This window comes from Euprymna scolopes, chromosome 9 (genome assembly GCF_053919585.1).
Source record: "Euprymna scolopes isolate OS-2025 chromosome 9, ASM5391958v1, whole genome shotgun sequence".
NCBI classification, from domain to species: domain Eukaryota; kingdom Metazoa; phylum Mollusca; class Cephalopoda; order Sepiida; family Sepiolidae; genus Euprymna; species Euprymna scolopes.
The window spans coordinates 10,582,986-10,605,485 of NC_136490.1; the positions used below are offsets into that span (position 1 = coordinate 10,582,986).

Sequence of the window (22,500 nt, forward strand, 5' to 3'; positions counted from 1 at the left end):
TGATTTTGGAATTTATTTCTGACAGTGTATCAAGTATTATGCTACTTCATTTGTTAATGCGAATTCGTTTGAGTGGCTAATACTTATTAATGCTTAACATATAATTGAAAACAGAAAGTAAAAACGTAAACATTAATTGCTGTGCTTTCTCTAAACGGGCATATGTAAATCTGAGATAAATCTACTTTGATGGGCAAACAGTTGAAGATATTTTTAACCTGAAAAGAAAATTGGAGATTTTCCATAGTTTTATCGATCTTAGGCTACAATTCTTTAATTTCAAAATATTGGGTTGTCTTAAAAGTTCTGGGTTTTTTTCAAGGATGAAAATCAATTCAAAGAATATATTTGCATTGCATTCACTTTTAAATTCAATGTACGTTCCAACATCTCTGCAAGCTCTCTTGCCATCGTTTTTGGGCTAAGCTTAAATATTTACCTTCAACATTTCATCTTTAGACTCTAAAGACTTTCAGAGTGACTCGCATTTTCTAATGTGCAATTGTTGCATTCTCTAATGTGAAATTGTTGCATTTGAATTTTGAAGAAAATTCTTTACATCACTTTCACTATACATTTCTTTGCAAGTAGTTTTATGAATTTTTTTTACATAAGTATCACCACTTATCAAGGCCCAGGGGCCACTAGAGGATAAGGGTTAAAAAGTATACAGTAGTCAATTGGACAATATAGTAATTGTCAGTAATGGATATTCAGTAAATTTGTATACTTAAAGGGTACGGCTTATCAAGAACTTGTTTACGATGGACCTGAAGACAACCATATTTTAGTCAGTTGGAAAGCAGGAAAACGGAAGACAGTTCCACGGGCGTGCAGTTCTAAGAAAGAAGCTTTATTCATGGAATCTACGTTTAGGTTTAGGCACAGATAAAGAGTGGAGGGAATTATTGATAGTGTTTTCAGCTAGATAAGTGTTTCTTGGGAAAGTTTGGCGAGGTGAGACCATAGATTGAGGCTCAGTCGAGCACTTACCATGAAAATAACGATAAAGCAAAGACAAACTTGCTACATCTCTTCTGTGAGAAAGAGGTTGTAGGGAAGAAAAAAAGGACATCTCCTATGAGGCTACAAAGTTTATTTTGAACTCTATCAAGGCAGGATGTAAAAAAAAAATTACTAAGGAGTCACTACTGATCAAAGCACGGAAGCCACTCGAGGATAAGCGTTAATGAGTGTCCAGTATTTATGCGACAATATCATAGAAATCGTTAGTAGTGGAAAGTTGGTGAATCGAATTAAGGGGATAACTCATCAAAAACTTGTTCATGTTGGACTTGAAGATGATCGTATTTTAGTCAGTTGGAAATCAGGACCGGAAGAGAGTTACACGGGCGTGCAGTTCTAAGAAAGAAGCTTTGTTCATGGAATGTCCATTTAGGTTTAGACACAAATAAAGAGTGGGAGAAATTATTGATAGTGGCTTCAGCTAGAGGAGTATTTTTCGTGAAAGTCAGGCAAAGGGGGGGCAACCAAAGATTGGAGCTCAGATGATTACTTGCCATGAAAATAAAGATAAAGCAAAGACAGGCTTACGATGCCTCTTTTGTGGGAAAGAGGTTGCAGGGAAGAGAAAGGGGCATCCCCACTAGGCTATAAAGTTTATTTTGAGCACTCTAAAGGCAGGATAAGGTTTTCAAGCAGCTTCTGCCCAGATGTGGCAACAGTACTGCATCCTTGGAAGTACTTGGCTCTTATACAGATTGAGAATTGCATCAGCAGTGAGATATCTACTGGAGTGATAGAATGATCTCACCATTTTCCCATGACCTTGGCCACAAACTTGATGTATGTATTCCATTTAAAATCAGGAGTAAAGGTCAGACCCAGAAGCCTATCAAAACATGGAGCCTCCCCAAGACAAGAGCCATTCATTTCAATTGATGCCAAATCGGGATCAGCGTGTTGCTGATGTAAAGATAGAAGCTTTATTTTAGATGCATTAAAATTAACCAGCCACCTCTTTTCCCATTACACTACGTGATCAAGATCAGAGGAGAGAGAATCAGATAGAACTTGGTCATTTACAGCCTTTGAAGTGTTGCCATAGATGGTAGTGTCGTCAGCATAAATGTCTACAAATGATATTTGGATGTGAATTGGGAGATCTTTGATATAGATCAGGGAGAGAGTTGGGCCCAGGATGGACTCTGAGGAACTTCAGCATTAATACTGTGAGCTTCTGATTTCTGCGTATCAACTCTTATGAACCTATCAGAGAGAAATGATTTAATAATTGAGAAGACATTTCTAGCTATACTATAACTGAAGATCTTATGGAGTAGACCTTCATGCCACACTCTATCAAAGGCCTTTGATATGTCAAGAGCAATTACCCTAAAAAGGAAGCTTCTGTTCAAGACCCTATTTGCTATTTGCCAAAACTGGTGGGAACCAAGCCACTTCTCAGTTACTTTGGACTTGACGGACTAAACATACAATTCTCTTGCATTCTTTATTACTCTTTTACTGTGGTTGCTGGCAATCCTGCAAGTAGCTTTAGTCTCGGTATTACGAATTCGATGAAAGTTAAGAAAATGAGCTTGTTCATGTTAAATTCAAATAGTAGTTTAGCATGCCACAAATCATGTCGACATAGAAAAACATTCTTGACAAGCATTATATTTGGTTGTCTGCTGGTACTACCAGATCAAGCTGTCTAAAGATAATGTTTTCCTGGCCTAAAATGCACTGAACATTGATGTTACTGTTTTTAATTTTCTTTTTGCAAAACTAAATCATGTTCTGCTAGGTCAAAAACAAAAACAATTTTCCTATACAAAACGACAAAAAAAAAACACTTGATTAAATATTTGTAGGTATAAAGAACTTGAAGCTTGAAAACTTTTTCCAAAATTACTTGATTACTTAACTCTCAAATGGTTGAATATGCTATAAAACAAAACCAAGCCAAAATCCTTTCCAGGGTGGTGAGGTTCCACTTTGAGAGAAGAATATGGAGTACTTTTTATTTATTATTAATCACAGATCCACTCTTAACTAGCCTGGTAGTATATGTAAGCGTTCCATCTATGAGTTAAATATAAACTATATTTTACAGACTATTTGTTTACATGCAAAACGAATGAATTTACAAGCCATTTGCAACATATGAGAATTCTATGGAAAGTAGAAAGTGGACGTTAGATGTACCTTTTGGCAGCTTCATAACATACTTTCCTCATTTTGTCCTGTTAGTCCTTACATTCTAAAAAAGGATAAAATAATTGTTTTCTGGATTGGAATTTATCTGTATAACATTTATTGTTATATTATCGCTTCTAATATCAATTGGTTTCATGCCTTGTCTGGAGCAATTTATATTAAATATAACACTAGATATTGAAATCTAGTAATATACAGAAACCAAAAACAGCTAATCATTCTTCTATGTCTGCAATCAAGTACCAGAGCTGTAATTTATTAAAAAGATTGCTTACCGTAAGGTGAACACATAAGGTATTAATTAGATGCTTACGCCACAGGTGAATTCATCACTTAATCCTAATATGAAATCTACTTAGACTGCAGTGGGCAAATTTTGATTTATTGGACAACTGTTCTTATCTTGAGTGTTATTTTCATAACGTTTTGGTCGATGTAACCTCCGACCTTCTTCAAATGTATCTTGTCAAACTCGAGAATGTTTCTGCCAAACTCAAGAATTTGGACAAAATTTCGAACAGAACCCTTTATTTACTTTACAGGGGTAGCACACTCTTGTTCCGTCAGCCATGAGTGAATAGAAGTCTTAAATAATTCGCAATTGTATTTTTCCGTCATCCACACCGAGAATTTAACTTTCAATCTCCAGGAGAATATCACCTTTACAATTGATTTTTCCATGTACACTAACCATTGCACCATGGGTCGTTGCAGGAAGATGAGAACATTAGTCTGATAAATTCAAATAATATGAATAACCTATCTTCATCTAAAAACTTCAGAAACGAAATAGTAACGTTTAAATCTTCCATGCTTAGCTCTGAGTAATGTAGCGCTGAGCACATCTCTCTCTCTCTCTCTCTCTCTCTCTCTCTCTCTCTCTCTCTCTCTCAGAAATGCTCCAAGTGCAAAGATGTCCATAAAAGATTCTTCTCTTTTCATCCTTTTGATCTGACAAGCTGTGAACGCCCAGATCTTTGGGAGATGAATATTTGTACTCCTTCTATTGACGGTCTATATTGTAGCAATACTTTATTACACTCGACTAACGGATGACTGATGAATCCTCTGAACCTCCGAGGTCGTGGGGGCACTGCATTATCTGATGCAGCATGTCTCTAGCAAAAATAGCCTGGCGGTGGCCATCCATCTCCCGACTTCAAAGCACATACAGCACCTGCTATTACCAAATGTCCATCCATTTTAGTACTGACTGGCCTTAACATTGCTCAACCTTTGTGATCTAACTGGCACTAGTGTGTCAACGTGATTATTCCATATAAATATATTACAATAGATAAATGTCACTAAATGTTTATCCCAAGACCTATGCATGTAACAAACTCCTGTTTTCAATTCTTCATGCACATATTCAACATCATTCTCTCTCCTCATGTCTATAAAGTAGGAAGTACTCCTTGCGTAATTTGACAGCTGCCCTATAAAACATTTAAAGGGTTAAAACGACCAATGTCACAATTAAACCTTTTCAAACGACCCATTAAACGTCAATTCAATATTTTTATTTTTGTAATTTTTTTCTTCTCTTAAACGGTTTTTCTTGTTCTCTTCCCTGCTGACTCTCTTAATCCTGCTTTGTGTTCCTGTGGTCCATTTTTAAACTCGTGTTCTATGTTGTGTTCCAGGGGTAGGCATGACTGGAGACGGCCTGAATACATGTGTTCTATGTTGTGTTCCAGGAATAGGAATGACTGGGGAGGTCTTGATGATCCACAACATTTCCCGTTACTGTAATGACATGTATGAGTGTGTTGCGGACAACGGCGTTGCCAACGCAGTCAACCATGTAATTAAAGTTACGGTTTTCTGTAAGTAAACAATTTCTTTTATTTCATTGACAGGACGTTACAAAAAATGTATACAATCTTTCATTGTATTTCTGTCCCATTGTTTTTTGTGTGTATTTATTCACATATCTTTGCAAAATATATGAACCCATAACTCAGCTACAGATAAAATACTGCAATTTTATTTATTTACAACTGACATTTCACACTTACAATCATGGTCATGGTTGTGGCATTCACCCCTGGCTGGCTCTTTCCAACAAATTCACCATGTACTGAACACTAGCTTACTAAGCACAGCAATCCAAGTCTGCTTCTGTTATGAATACAAGCCATTCACAGTTCCAGCGATAGACCCTGCAAGGGTGAGAGTCCAGAATCAGTGCAGGATCCTGATTCACTGTCCTGAGTCAGGTTTTGAGTTGATCATCACAACGTTTCTACTGGTCTTGTGGTGTTGTTTGGTCAATTAATCTATGGATTAATTCATCTGGGTGTCAACAAAGAGCATGCTGAACCAATAAAGGCATTTGGCAAGGAGAGATTTTTGGGGGAAGTGAATCTTGCAATGAGTGCAAATTGTACTGTTGGGGATAAACTGTTGGTAGCGGACATGGATGATGTGGTATAAGTAGTGATAGTCGAATATCTCTAGTTTATGTAGGTCACTTACCCGTATAGGCCAAGTTTCACAGCCATAAATAAGAAAATGGTGTGGACAAGGGCTTGCTAGATCCTTTCTTTGGTGTTCACTTTATTTCTAGAGACCAAGACCACAAGTGAACTTGACAGAAGGTGGTGATGCGGTTAACATTATCCGACACGCAACTAATTGAAGTCATTTAATAAAATCATTGCAGAATATTTCTTTTATTTAGAAAAAGAATAAAAATCAAAAATTAATTCTTTTCTTCCCAAGTATTTCTTTTGAAGGTATATAAAAAAGTAAACCAAGTTTCATGTCAATTTTTGGAGGTCAAATAAATGTGAAACTTGGTTACAACTACCATGCAGATGCATTTGGTGTTTTTTTCTACTCTTCAAATCGATAAAATGTTTTTAAGTGTTATAAAACGTTCAGAATAAAGCAAAACTATTTCTTAGTAAATGAAGCGCTTGTATTCATTTTAAACTATGAAAATGAAATCGTGACCATTAAATACCGAATGTATGCAAGCATCAAGTTAAGCGTGTTTGAAGGGCTATGTTTACAATAAGTAATAATAGGGTTGATTTGTCATTTAACAGACGGCACAAAAGTAACTTATATTGAATTTTGCTGGCCCTGCATAGCAATTCCAATATCATTTATTATTGTGTACTATTAAACGGGTAGTTTAAAAACCCACATCAGAAAAAACATTCAATCTGGCAAAGTATCTAGAGTGTATTTTACCTCTGTGCCAAATTCATCTGCCTAATTTTCTTCAACATAGTCTCTCATATCATAAATCAAGTAAGTGGTTGCTTCCTTTTGTTGGAAATGTTAGTTGTTCTAATCCTAAAAATCCTTGTAAGTGCATGACATGTAAGATTCTTATAAACAAGATTAAATGTGCTAAGTAGCTTGCTGTAGGTTTCAGGTGATTTTTTTTTGTTCCAAAATCCTGCTGTTTCTTGTGCAGAAAACAAGAATTTTTACCCTCTTTAAAAATCCAACTTGCAGGTATATTAAATAATTCTTTACTTTTTAAGTTCTAAAATGCACCGAAGCTAATGGGATTTTTTAAAAATAAATTGTACATATGTTCTGTGTGTTTGACATTCAACATTAAAAAGAAAAAGTGTTCATATTTTCTGAGATATAAAAGTAGTGTTTATAACTTGAAGGTCACAAAAAGAAGTGTCGATATCTCGAAGGTAACTATAAGAAGTGTCGATATCTCGAAGGTAGCTATAAGAAGTGCCGATATCTCGAAGGTAACTATAAGAAGTGTCGATATCTCGAAGGTAGCTATAAGAAGTGCCGATATCTCGAAGGTAACTATAAGAAGTGTCGATATCTCGAAGGTAACTATAAGAAGTGCCGATATCTCGAAGGTAACTATAAGAAGTGCCGATATCTCGAAGGTAACTATAAGAAGTGCCGATATCTCGAAGGTAACTATAAGAAGTGCCGATATCTCGAAGGTAACTATAAGAAGTGCCGATATCTCGAAGGTAACTATAAGAAGTGCCGATATCTCGAAGGTAACTATAAGAAGTGCCGATATCTCGAAGGTAACTATAAGAAGTGCCGATATCTCGAAGGTAACTATAAGAAGTGCCGATATCTCGAAGGTAACTATAAGAAGTGCCGATATCTCGAAGGTAACTATAAGAAGTGCCGATATCTCGAAGGTAACTATAAGAAGTGCCGATATCTCGAAGGTAACTATAAGAAGTGCCGATATCTCGAAGGTAACTATAAGAAGTGCCGATATCTCGAAGGTAACTATAAGAAGTGCCGATATCTCGAAGGTAACTATAAGAAGTGCCGATATCTCGAAGGTAACTATAAGAAGTGCCGATATCTCGAAGGTAACTATAAGAAGTGCCGATATCTCGAAGGTAACTATAAGAAGTGCCGATATCTCGAAGGTAACTATAAGAAGTGCCGATATCTCGAAGGTAACTATAAGAAGTGCCGATATCTCGAAGGTCACCAAAGGGAGGCGCCGACATCTCGTAGGTCACCCAAAATAAGGCTGAACTCCAATTCACTTTTTCCAACTTCTCTTGCATTCTCAGCAACATTTCCATAAAATTTCGCTTTTTGTCTTGTTTTAATCATAACACAAATATAAAACTAGAAGTATTCATGTTTGTAAACGGTTTTTGAAACGTCCTGTCGATTGATTCATGTTTTTCTTCTTATTCCCTTTCTGTTCTCATATTTATTATGTGATTACTAGGACACTTTTTTTTTCATTAAATAAAATTCGTATTTATTTAATAATCTCATTGTTTTTATATATTTATGTTAATTCTTTATAGTTTTTTGTTAAATTATACTGTCTTTTTCTAAAACTTGCCTTTTGTTTTTATTTATATTTTTAATTGTATTTCTGAAGAAGTATTGTACATAATTACATTTTTCCATTTTGTTTCTTATAAGGTTTATCGATTTCCAATATTTACTTTATCGATATTCCTGTTTTAAATTAAATTAAATGTGCTTAGAATTGATTAAATAATTTTATTATTTACTTGTCAGTCACCATTTGTGATTCCTCATTTCTATATTTATTTTTGCTAATATTTTTCTTACATGATATATTTGTTATAATTGTGTCAGAAATGTTCATCTCGTATTTTTAATTTTTATTTTTAGTTCGCATGTTTTCATGTCTTGTTTAATTATGTTTTTTTATTATAAAGTTTTTATTCTATGAATTGTTGGGTGATTTGATTTTTTAAAATCTTTTGAATCTGCTTGCCAATCATTATTTACTTTTCGTCTCCTCTTCACTTTCATCTTAGATTACTAAATATTATTGTTGGTTGTTATAAAAATAATATAAATTGATTTTCAATAATGTTTACAATGGAATTATACTTTACTATCAGCCTGTCCGGCGTTGCCCGGTCGTAAAATATGCATAAACATTATATTTTAATTCATACAGAAACTGAGACTTGTGCATGCGAGTATTATGTTTTTTTCTAAATAGTTCACTGCTTGTAAAGAAAAAATACTCCGGATGATATCGAAATAAAACCTAAAGACAGTAACTTAAGTACAATAACTATTAGGCTAGCTTCATACGATCTTTAAAAAGGGTTTTTAAAACTTATTCTTAACATAAGGAAGCTGTCATGTAAACTATTTATGCATACATATTCATGAAACAGTTGATAAACAGATAAATATCCGATGACTCCTATGTACTAATTTCTTAATTTTGACCCCTTAGCAGCCTTTTTTCCGGATGAAAACCGATTACAAAGTTATTCACTTGTCTGAATAACCTATATACCAAATTTAAAGTCTGTAGATTAAAAAATTCGTTGAGTATATAGATTGAGAAGTGTCCTCACACACACACACACACACACACACACATTCTCACGTTTATAGATATGTAGATAGATATATTTTCTTAATGTCAATTTCCGTTCAGAGTCCATCATTTAAATGTACATTTCTTTCCAATTCATTTTCGGTATGTAATTTTTAATCTACTACACATTTATTGTCATAATATTCACATTTTTATCCAAATTTCATGATATGTAGTGTGCATGTCTCTCCTCCCAAATCTTATATAATAAACTTTCATTCTTTGCCCAAATTTCTTGGGTCCAATTCACTGCCGTTGTGCAATCATATGGTTCTTTTAGATGATTGTCTGCCTGGCAATGCCCGGGTAAAAATAGTGAAATAAAAATTAAAAACTGTACAATCATTTTTTTAATTAAAAAAATTTTTTTTTTTCTCTTTCTGAAAATTCGTTCAATATAGAAGAAAATGAATAAAATCAAAATGATAGTTATCAGCAACTGACTGACTGCTTGGCCCAGTTTCATTTTTTTTATCAAACATTCACCAGTAAAAATGAAAATATATTTTGTATACCTCCCTCTATCATATACACACATACACACACAATGTTGCCCTTTATGACTCCAAGTGAATAAAAATTTTCTTTACCCTAACCAGCTTGGGATAATACTGAATCAGGTTATGTAAGAGTTGTATCTCTGGTAGTTTCAGAGTTTTAGTTGGACTCAAAGACATAAATAGAAACTTGTATTCATATAATAGATCGTAGAGGTTGGCTGAACGATTTAAGCTCTAAGAAAGTATGCTCTCGGTAATAAAAATGACATTGTCAACAGTGTTTTACTATATAGAAACATCAGAGAACAACACCATCTTTTCTAAATAGTTTAGAATCAAAATATTCAGTTGAAGCAGAGAAGAATAACTCCATTGTTTGTGGTTTTTTTTATTCCTTATTTTCATATTTTTCTTGTTCGTTTTTCTTCTCTTACATGATTTTTCACAAAATCTCCTGCAATACTTTCATATTTACTATAATTTTGTTTTTTAAACAACTTCTCTTCGCAAGTTAATTTTCAGATTCACGTTTTTGTCTTCGTAAACTACCTTTTTAAAATAACGTATATATTTGGTTTACATGTCCTTTTGGCTAAGGGGTAAAGTTTAGTATATGTTCTAATACGATACTTTATCTTTATGGTCAGTGAAAGAGAAATCTTCTACAACAAGTTCTGGGTATAATCTTAAGACATGCAATGGTGAAGATCAATTTGAGAATATAGAGTTACTTTTTAATTACCATTGCTCTCAGGTACATTTTGACCAGGAGTAGTAATACCTGTAAGGATATCTGGTACAACCATATCTGGCTTCCTGACTAAAAATGCACCAAACATTAATGTTGTCTTTTTTTTCCTTTCTATTTCCAAAACTCAATTATGTTTGAAAAGTAAAACCCCCAAACAATTTTGTTGTACAAAAGAACCAAACCAAACCAAACACCTTGAATAAATATTTGAAAATATAAAGAACGTGAAGTATAAAACATTTTGCCAAAATCACTGGATTCGACATTAAATAACCCGAAAAAGGTTGATACCTAGTAAAACAAAACCACCAAAAAACTCCATGATTAAACTAACTTTATAAAATAAGACAATTTTAATTTTTGTCTCAAGTTAAATTTCTCACATTCAAAACTGACCTTGTGTTTCACATGTTAGGGGCAAGTCAATAGAGACTGACAGACAGAGCCTCTTTAAGAGACGAGGGGACTGGAGCATTATTTAAAATAAGATGCGTCCATTGGATCTGTGAATTATGTGATAATTCCATTTTGAAACTACATAAATTGTATTTCAAATTGCTTTAGCAAAACCTTTATTCTTCAGATGTGGCCTTAAAATAATGCATCACAAATGAGATTCACCTCCAATCATTATATCATATGAATGAAGTGATTCTATTGTTAGCATTGGTTTCCCCGATATTTTTCTAGTCAGAATTCTTTCCAGAAAGACACCGCGTAGTTATGGCAGGGGCTATGTGATTTTTTGGCACAAACTGGATTTTAACTTGGAACATCCAGGTCACCAGTCTGTGCAGTTATCCAGTCAATGAAGAATTGATATCAAAAACTGGGACTTATTTTAAATCCAAAGAAATATTGTTCTATTAAAAAATGCGATGAATCGTGAGAAAAACTTTGGAATAAGTGTATCATCCTAGATATACACTATGTGTGTGACTGTGTGAAATGACTCTAACTTGTTTGGATTTAACCAGCTTCCTCCGAAGGAGGAAGTTCCATGGAGTATGAAATTCACACCTGGTCCCCAGTCGCATGTATTGAGATAAACACTATGCCGAGGAATAAATTAAAATTTTGCCTAAAAGTAGTCTTATAAGTCAGACCCAGGATTTATTGAGTGATGTGTTAAATATTCACATTTAACAACGGGAGTTCGGTTTTAAGCAAAATGGTGACGAATTGTTGATGACATTACACTTACCGACTCTTGCAGATTGCTGGAAAATTGCTTATGTTATAACAGTTTTGAAAAATTCTAGTAAGAGAACTGACCCACTAAATTATCGTCCTATTATCCTCCTTCCTCTCTTTGCCAAATCTTCAGTCCTTAATCAACCAACCATTAGTTCACCACCTCATGAATAATACACTTTTTTGTCCATCAGTATGGATTAAGGCAAGCCCTTTCTACTAACTGTAATCTCTGGACATATATATCACGTACGAGATAAGGCGGGGGGGGGGCTAGGTCAGTAACCCTAGATATATCTAAGGCCTTTGACAAGATTTGGCATGATGATTTTCTTATCAAAATTAAATCGAATGATATCACTGGATGCTTACTTAACACAAACACATCCTTCTTAGAAAAAAGAAAAAATCCAGGTTGTCTTTGATGGCCATACATACAACATGATATAAATGCAGGTGTACCACAGGAGTTAATCCTCAGACAATTATTATTCCTGATATTCATAAACGACCTTCCTGATAAAATTGTCTCTGAGATGGGTTTATTTGATGATGACACTAGGCTTTATAACAGACTCGAGGGGAAAACAAATGAATACATATCTAGAGACTAAGACTCTAGAGAAATACCTCCAATCTGTAGTGGAATGAGGCCGAAACTGGATGGTAATGTATGTTCAAAGGAGTCACCATTTATCAAGGCCCGGAGACCACTCGAGAATAAGGGTGAAGTATAATATTCAATGGGACAATATTGTAGTAATTGTCAGTAGTGGAAATTTGGAAAATTGGATTACTAAAGGGAACGGCCCATCAAGAACTTGTTTATGTTGGACTTGAAGACGACCATATTGTATTCAGCTGGAAAGCAGGGAAATGGAAGATCGTTCCATGGGCAGTTTTCTATTATTATATAGTTTATTTCCTTCTCAACCACTAATTGTCATGGCTAATGATATGCTACCTGAACATACTTCCCTCTGACTCCCTGGCTGCTGCGAATAAAGTTGGGTTCTTTCTACTATGCTAGAAGATTACTCACCCCTGAAAGTATTCTGTATCTCTATAAAGCCACTATTAGTCATACATGAAATATTGTTGTCATATCTGGGCTAGTGCATCTGCCGCTAATATTCTGATAGGGTTAAAAGAGAATCGCCAACCTAATTGGTCCTTTACTGTCTCCCAAATTCCATCGCTTAAATGTGGCATCCCTAGGCCCATTTTACAAGTACTTTAATGGAATGTACTTGAATGAACTCAAAGCAGTAGTACCCCCTCGATATAAATCCCCTTGATAAACCAGACAAGCAACATAATCCCACCCCTACCTGTAGAAATCCCTAGATGCTGTAAAGCCTTCTACTCAGATAGCTTCTTCCCTTAAACTGCTAGACTTTGGGATTTCCTCCCAGGCTCCTGCTTCCCTGACTGTACTGGCAGGCTGAAATTAATGCGTAATGTGAATAGAAATCTCGCTGCTCAACTCCCTACATAGTATCTTTGCAAATCTGGTTCCAAATAGTAGCGCCTTACTCCTTAGTGGCACTTTCTTGTTTAGAGTGAAAAAATATAGTAAAAACAAAAGACTGACAAACAGTCGTATAGACAAAATCTCTCTATAGCATTTAGAAATGCCCAACAGCTATAAGGGAAGGTATACACAATTGACAATTTTGAGAGAAAAACATGCTATAATTATGAGCAACTAATGTGTGTGTGTGTGTGAGTGCATATGGGAAAACAGGATGTGCATATTTTTGTGTAGAGACATCTAACTAATCTCGCAAATGATGATTTTAAATGAATGATTGGCTACTCTTCATCAGAGCCAACCCATATCCTGAGGTATTTTTCACATTATCTATAAATCTCTGGGTGTTTTCTTCCATATGCGGGTATCGGTATGTTTGAAAAACCAAACAAAAAAACGAATTACTATATGTGGTTGAATAGCTGCAAGGCTTGTCTTGCTCCTCAACCTTTGTTCTGTTTACATCCAATATTTACCGGCAATGTTTGGGCCGTTTACACCAGATGCAAGAATCCCTTACATCAGAATTTTGGCTTGAATACAACATTTTTTTTAAATCTATTTTTGTTGTTGTTTTTCTGTTCTCCACCTTCTGCTCAGTTTCATATAATTTGTATTTCAAATATGTGCGAAACATTTCTTCTTGTTTGTTTGCATCTCATCAGAAACGAAAAAAAAAAAATACAGCAACAAAGTGATTAGTCATCTGAAACTTTCGATTTTTGAGGCAGATGATTTGACCCGGGGGGGGGGTAATATATCTTTCTGTCCTGTTCTCACTAAGTCAACACGGTTTGTCTTCATGTCACACGTGAATTGGAAGGCAGGTTGTTTGCATCTTTTCTATTTCAAATCATATTCCATTCTCATTGTCATCCACAGTCACCAAAAATTAAAAATTAAAAAATAAAAACGCATCCATGGTAATTTTTATGCACCCACATGGAAAATCAGTTTCTGGCTTTTTTTGTTGAATTATGTACAGTGTTTTGCAAAATTGTCACTTTCGAGAATTTTGTGGAGAATCTTAGTGATGGCAAGAGATTCAATCAGGATATTTCAGTGATGGCGAAACTGAACATAGACCCCTGGCATGTTCACATACTATTGCTGGAATATAAGGATGACACTCAACACAAGAGAGTTAGGAGGAGAAATGCTGTTTAAACAGACAATTCATAACTAATAATACTAATACAACATGATTTCTAGCACATGAAAACGATGTCTAATCTAACATTTAGTATCTGAATACTTTTCTTACACAGAAACAGGGTTTTTTATGTGGTGTGAACCTTTTTTTTAGTTAATTTGTTGCACAGTGTTATTAGACATTGGAACATAAAATGTGTTGCACAATGTTATTAAAATTTGTAAAAACCAAAGCTGCAATTATGACCATTGAAAGGACTAAATAATTTTATTCTAGACTAGCTGTCCACACCTGGTGTTGCTCGGGATCCATTATGTTTAAATTTGTTTTGCAAATGTTTCTATGTTCTTTAACCACACCCATTTGTTAAGTTCTGTATTTAAGCTAATTAAACAAATAAGAAACACAAACTTTGATTAAACCAATAAGAGTTATTCCCCTTAGTTGGTTTTTCTGTTTATTTCAGAGTTGGTACTTGTACAATTTACGGACTGTGCTATTTTTTATAGAGGGTTTTCAAGTTCAATTTTCACGGCATCTTTTGTTTATTAAATTAACTGAAGTGCCAAATAGTAAACAAAACCCCTATCCACATGTATAGAATGGCTTTCTAATTATTTCTACACGGTCCATGAATTGCACAAGTACCTCTCTGCTGAAGCACATTAGGTATTTTTTAAAAATAAATTGCACCAGAATATTTTAGTTTATTGTCAATAACCTTGTACAACAATAACAACTGAAAATTGGCTAGTCAGAATCAAAGTAATTTATCAGCTTGAATGCTAGACTCATTTAGAAAAAATCCGTAAATTACTTCAATTGACTTATTTTTACTGAAGAGCCACCACTTATTAAGGCAAAAAGCCACCTGAGGGTAAGAGTTAATTTGAGGACAGATTGTCACTTGAATGATGAAGAATATCAGATGATGCAGAAGAATAGGCGACTCGAAGTCCGCAGCAAACAGTCAGATAAAAAAATTATTTTCTAAAAACAATATAAAGAAATCAATATTTCATAAAGTAATATAATTTTATAATACTAAAAACAAATTCAAAACAATGAACAATAACATTCTATTTATCATTTTATGTAAAAAATAATCAAGTATGATACAAATTTTTTATCAGAACCTGTTTGCTGCCGACTTCGAGTCGCCTATTCTTCTGAATATTATGAGAAGATTGAAAATGCTAACTGGAATGATTAAAATGTTATTACTTATGAGGACAAATATTTGTTCTTATTGAATTTGAAAACTACCATGTTGTAGTTTGCAAGGAAGTACTAGCATAATAATGTGTTTCATCAATGCTAAGTTTTTGGAAAGAAACTCTGTTGATGGGTATTATTAGAATTGAGAACTGAAAATAATAATAAAAAAAATTTTTTGTTATTGAATATGTTCCAAGTTTCTTGTAATCAAATCTGATACAAGAGAGGCTATGCCGAGTAGCCGACGGAGGATACTGATAGGATCACTGCAGATTATTCAAGTCATGAATAATGGCCAAATTTCGTCCGCCAATCTCGGCTTGTTTTAATTATCTCGTTTGATTAAAAACTTCAAATTCATTGCAACAGTTGAGAAATAATAAGATGAATTAATTTGTAAAAATTGAAAAAAAAAAATGTAATTTTGATTCGATAAGTTAAAAAAAAAGTCAACATTTGCACAAGTTTTAATCTATTCTACAATAAAAACGCTGATGAAAATTGGCAAAAAAATAAAGTAAAACATATCGCAGAATAAATAGAATTTCTCCAAAAGTTTCAAATTCTGAATAATTTTTAAGTCTTGTCGATCTGTTAAATGGTAGACCTGTTGCATTGTTACCATGTTCTTTTAGTAGATATTGATAACGGTGGCGGCTATTTATGATTCTTTTTAGAAATTATCCTGTGATTTGCAGTTGCCATAGTTGGGTTCATATACAGCATAATCATGTTGACACATCGGTTCCCGTTAGATCACCAAGATTAAGCTTCGTTGAGCTTGGTCAGTAATAAAATGGGCGATCATTTGGTAATATGGATGCTGTATGGGATCTCCACTTATCTTGATATTGTTTCCAGTCATCATAAACTTCTTGCTACTAGAAGCAAGCAATAGGAACCCAGGAGAGGAGTGGTTAGTGAATGCGTAACTCTTGCTTCCCAATTAAGCATATGTCCTCCATCCTCGCTCTTGGATGATTAGATGGTTATCGTCGTTTTGACGAACGGACATCCGGTTGGACTAACTGATGTTTTCTCATTTTTTTTTAGCTGTTGCTCTATGGAGGCGTGAGACTAAAGTTCATGGTGTTACTTCTAGTTTCATATAGTGTATTTTGATGAGAGTATTATCTTTGAAAAGTGCCGAGAACTGTTAATATTAATCCAAGTAATGAAACGGAAAGATAAAAAATTATAAATAGTATGAATGAGTCCCCGTTCAACAAGTGCTAAATTTAACAGAATTTTATGACTAGAAGAAAGAAAAGTCAAAGCATAGAACATATATCAACAATTTTACAAAGACGTAAAATATATGTTAAAAGATTTAAGGTTCTTGGATCAAAATTAAAAAAATTCATTTCGAAATTATGTTGTGTATGTGTGAACCTTAGTTGTTGAGATGTCACGTGAAAGAGAGCAGTCATGCTTAAAGGAATTTCAGTTGATGTTTCTTGGATGGACGTTTCTTGTTGCTGAGAGTCGAGGCACGGATCTCAACCAAAAGAACTCTAATTTCGTTGATCAGGTCACTGATTTTTTAAGGTTTGTTAACTTGTTGTAGGCTTGTAATTTTAAGCATTTCAAACCAGCACGAATCATTTTCATTGGTTGAAAAATGTTGAGTTCGCATCTTCACGTAAAAACTGGATCTCATGGCTAAGAGCAACTGACTTTATTAGTGAGGTCCTATTCCAGAAGAAAGAAGTGAAAAGAAAAGAGAAGGAAAGACTAAGCTGAATGAATAAGGAGAGAGAGTAGCTTATATCAGCAATTTTTCTATGCTGTGTCCATTAATTCTATTCAACTAGTTTACTTGTAGCTGGCGTGAAGTAAATGGGTTCCTAGCTTTCCCAAGGAGATTAGTGAAAATTTTGCCCAAGCTATGGTAGAATTTGATCAACCAGTTTTTCTTTCTTTTTAAAAAAATTTTTTTTTACTAATAAATCACCACTTATCAAGTCCAATATAACGCTTGAGTATAAGGCTTAATGAGATAGATAGATTGACCATTGAATTATTAGTTAGTTTTGAACTGTAAAAATGTGTTAATAAATTTCTTGTTTGTTAATCAACTGATATAAAAGAACATTTAAAATCTGCAATGCTAACACCATTTGGTCTCTGCTGTTATTGTTTGTTTCCACGTTAGTTTTAGGAGTGATGCATGCATATACATAAATATTCACGGCACTTGCTTGACTGAACTTCAATCTATAAAGCATTCACAATAGGCACTCGTCTAGCTACAACCATTGTCGATAGGTTTCTTTTCTCTCTCTCTACCTAATTAAAAGTAGAAACTTCCATGAACAAAGCTTCACAGTACTGCGCGACTGCTTCCCAGTCGTTTTAAAGTCCAATGAAAACAAATTCTCCAGCTGCTTTCAAATTCTGCCTAATGACCATTACCAATCCTTACTGTGTTGTCTGATACAGATTTCACACTTTATCCTCGAATGGCCTTTGGACATTGATAAGTGGTAACATCCTAGTAAAAACAAAAGATCAGAAAGTATAAAAGGCTGGCTGCCTGTCTCCATATTTTCAAACTATCTCTTCTGAAACTAAAAGTTGCAATGGTGAGGTACTCTTGGCGTGACTCTTGGTTCGTTGATTTTAATAGGATGCTGAATGAAGACGTCTGTTAAAAGATCCATTTGTTTTTCTTTTGAAAGTCAGATATTTTGATTTACTTCTTTTTCTCTTCAGCGATTCCCTATCAATGGATAGATTTTTGTAAGTCGTTCACAATGGTGCAAAATGCTATTTGGTGCCATGACCAATAAAAAAAATCAAAGACCTTCTCACAGGTGAATGTGGCATTTGCCAATACGAAAATGCCCGATGTTGATTTGCTGAAAAAAAATGGAACAAATAAAAAAAAAAACATCTTCAGACATTGAGTATTCAAAGATGTTGAAAAACGAATTCTTCGTTGTACGATAATTGCCAAAAAATGTCAATACAATCAAAGTTATTGATTATCATTAATTTCTCTCTGATTGAAAATTGATCTTGTCAGCATCCAAATTAAGACAAATTTGCTTCCACACCCAAACGATCGATTCCAACTAATGAACGACGCCAACAAACACAAGTTGAAAAAAAAAGCAAAAGTCAAAATTCATCTTTTCAAAGTTTTTAATATTCCGTTGTTTTTACAAAAATGTTTCCATTTAAAATCAGCTTAAAAAAAAACTTTTTTGGAAAATATTTTTGTCTGATTCATTTCTATCTAATGCTTGCCTGCATCACTATAAGAGGCTTGGACTGCCCGACAAGCTTCAGAAAGATTTGGTATCATGGAGAATCGTATGGATTGAATAGCCTCATCTTATTGTAGACTTTTCCCGATCGTAAAATACGCTTAAATATATTTTAATTTGTCCAGATTTTTATATATTATTTTAGAGTCGTGATTTCAAAAGTGAAAAAAAAAATACTTGGGTTCCATCAGCTAGAATCGAAACTGAAAGCAAAACTGTAACATTCAAAGCTGGTGACGTTACCACTGTACAAACGTGACACGCATAATGGACTAATTAAAAATAAACTAAGATGAATGTACAAAATGTATAACGATTCTTTAAATTTTGACCAATTTTTTACCCCTTAAAACTATTTTAACTGGCTAAAGACTCATAAAACAATAGTCCATAAAAAATCCAATCATTTGAGGCTCCTAGCGCCGGTCTGCGACTTTTAGTTTCGGAAGAGATTGAATTTTAAAAATATGAAGACAGACAGACAAACAGATATATAACCTTTTTTATATTAGATTTTAACCATCAGATTAAATATGGTATAGCATTTTGGTGCTTGTGTAGAATAGTGATGGTCTAAACAAACGCATTTCGGATGAAAACATTGCATACTTACGTGTTACGCCGAAATAAATATAAATTACGAAAATGATCCAGTAGAAAAATAATTACAATTAAGAAAAAAAAAAAATTCATCATGTTTATCAATTTAAAGAGTTTTATGTTTTAATATCGAAGAGTTCTTAAGATCCATGGGAGCTAACTGAAATCAATTACTTTGAATAAATAATTACATTTCGACATTTTAAAACACAAAAGGTCGAAACGTAATTGTAGTTGATGTCTTTGTTAAAACTAAATGTAGCACAACTTCTACCAGACCATTTTCTGTATTTTTTGGAAATTATACTAATTTTGACATGACACGAAGTACATAACCGTTTCACCTGAAATGTATTGGTTTTAAACATCACTACCCTACACAAGCAGCGGCATTTTTGTCGATCACTTATTTTTAAAATACTGAGCCAAACTAATAATTTCTAAAATTACAAAACGGTTATTTTTGGATCACGTAGATGGTCGTAGCTTTAATGGCTTCTAAACGAGACGTCTTCATGGCAGTGTCGCTTTTATACTTGTTTGTATAAATAAATATAATCTATAATATAAATCTCACTTGTCTGTTTAAATGTATGTATGTATGTCTGCCTAAAACTTTCGACAGAGGCGACGGATTTTCACGAGATCGGTATCGTTTTGAAGCTCAACCCTTCAGACGACTAATATCGAAAAATTGGCTAAATGAATTCTTCACCCTCAACTGGGCACTTTTCTGTAGGGAGGGGTCGCTTTTTTCGACAATATTTTCGAAAGTCATGCCCTTTTTCGATTGACTGGCCTTAATTTAAGCATTCGTCACTCGGTTTGGCTATGGGCGCAACAGCAAAGAAGTCACTTTTTTCACGTTCTTTTCCTCCTTTGTGGTGCAAGTTCAAGCCTGCCTGCCTACCTACTACCACTTTTGTTTTCACTCAACACACACCTCCAAACACCCGGGCAACGCCGGACACCCAGGCTAGTATCTCTTTCTCTCTCTCTCTCTCTCTCCCTCTCTCTCTCTATATATATATATATATATATATATATATATATATATATATATATATATACATATATATATTGGAAGAATACAAGTCTCACAGTAGTTTTCACCACTTTTATCTCGTCTTACAATGATGAAACTTTAGAGACAATCATTCTAAGCACTATGCCTTATTCCAATTTTGCTCAAAATCCATGATATGATTTTTATTGTAGAAAATATCGTTTTATTAACTGATGTTTAAGCCCTAGTGTAAAAATTTCACAAAAATTAGGAAGATCTGAATTTTCCCTGAGAGGTTCCACTCTCTTTTTATCTCTTTTGCATAAAACTAAATTATACCAACATATAATATGTAACAAAGCATGGGCACGTGTACGGTGGCTATATGCAAATGCCGAGCCGTGTGCGAAATGATGTCACAGTAAGAAAAAAGAAAAAGACTATAAAATAGAGAGAAGGACGTTCGATAGATCAAAGAGAAGGAACAGGATCACATTTTATTCGGCAAAGTATCCAGAAATAAATGAAGTTACAAAAAAAATAGTTGAGTTATTACTTATCTTATGTTCCTTGCGACGCACTCTGCTACAACGTGTTGGGTCTACGTGTGTAACCTAACAAATATAGCCCACATTTGGACTCTTTATGCCTTGCAGCTGTTCTTCGAAATTTATAATAATCAGTTAATTAGTTTAAACATGAATGTTGTTTATACATACATACATACATACATACATACATACATACATACATGTATATAATATATACACATACAAACAATTTTATTGAGATGATTGTATACATATACAGCTATAATCACCTCAACGCTGATCCCATAAGATCCCGGAAGTTAATCAGTATTGAACCTGGTTAGTACTAAATGAGGTACAAAGCCACGTTTAAAAAATTAATCTACATATCTGTCGGCTCCATTGAAGTCTATCAATCAAAACTTACCTATGTTACCGTCTTCAATTTCCACTCGTACAGACCATCTAATTACACATGGTCTTCATTGCAAACTAAAAACATCAGCTTAAAAAAAAACTTTTTTGGAAAATATTTTTGTCTGATTCATTTCTATCTAATGCTTGCCTGCATCACTATAAGAGGCTTGGACTGCCCGACAAGCTTCAGAAAGATTTGGTATCATGGAGAATCGTATGGATTGAATAGCCTCATCTTATTGTAGACTTTTCCCGATCGTAAAATACGCTTAAATATATTTTAATTTGTCCAGATTTTTATATATTATTTTAGAGTCGTGATTTCAAAAGTGAAAAAAAAAATACTTGGGTTCCATCAGCTAGAATCGAAACTGAAAGCAAAACTGTAACATTCAAAGCTGGTGACGTTACCACTGTACAAACGTGACACGCATAATGGACTAATTAAAAATAAACTAAGATGAATGTACAAAATGTATAACGATTCTTTAAATTTTGACCAATTTTTTACCCCTTAAAACTATTTTAACTGGCTAAAGACTCATAAAACAATAGTCCATAAAAAATCCAATCATTTGAGGCTCCTAGCGCCGGTCTGCGACTTTTAGTTTCGGAAGAGATTGAATTTTAAAAATATGAAGACAGACAGACAAACAGATATATAACCTTTTTTATATTAGATTTTAACCATCAGATTAAATATGGTATAGCATTTTGGTGCTTGTGTAGAATAGTGATGGTCTAAACAAACGCATTTCGGATGAAAACATTGCATACTTACGTGTTACGCCGAAATAAATATAAATTACGAAAATGATCCAGTAGAAAAATAATTACAATTAAGAAAAAAAAAAAAATTCATCATGTTTATCAATTTAAAGAGTTTTATGTTTTAATATCGAAGAGTTCTTAAGATCCATGGGAGCTAACTGAAATCAATTACTTTGAATAAATAATTACATTTCGACATTTTAAAACACAAAAGGTCGAAACGTAATTGTAGTTGATGTCTTTGTTAAAACTAAATGTAGCACAACTTCTACCAGACCATTTTCTGTATTTTTTGGAAATTATACTAATTTTGACATGACACGAAGTACATAACCGTTTCACCTGAAATGTATTGGTTTTAAACATCACTACCCTACACAAGCAGCGGCATTTTTGTCGATCACTTATTTTTAAAATACTGAGCCAAACTAATAATTTCTAAAATTACAAAACGGTTATTTTTGGATCACGTAGATGGTCGTAGCTTTAATGGCTTCTAAACGAGACGTCTTCATGGCAG

General features: G+C 33.9%; 1 protein-coding gene across 16 annotated transcripts in view; it reads left to right on the top strand.

Annotated features, from left to right (window-relative positions):
• The window catches only part of LOC145284430 (lachesin-like), a 1,332,212-nt gene that overhangs the window by 1,190,963 nt on the left and 118,749 nt on the right, over nt 1–22,500 (top strand). For 12 of the 16 annotated variants that reach the window (XM_080133226.1, XM_080133228.1, XM_080133225.1 and 9 more), the window contains one exon: nt 4,830–5,012. The exons of 1 other annotated variant lie outside the window; for it this stretch is intronic. In XM_080133226.1, coding sequence (XP_079989352.1) covers nt 4,830–5,012 — 183 coding nt within the window. The remainder of the gene's footprint in view (nt 1–4,829; nt 5,013–22,500) is intronic. 3 more of the 16 variants (XM_080133233.1, XM_080133237.1, XM_080133239.1) reach the window with 1 other exon arrangement.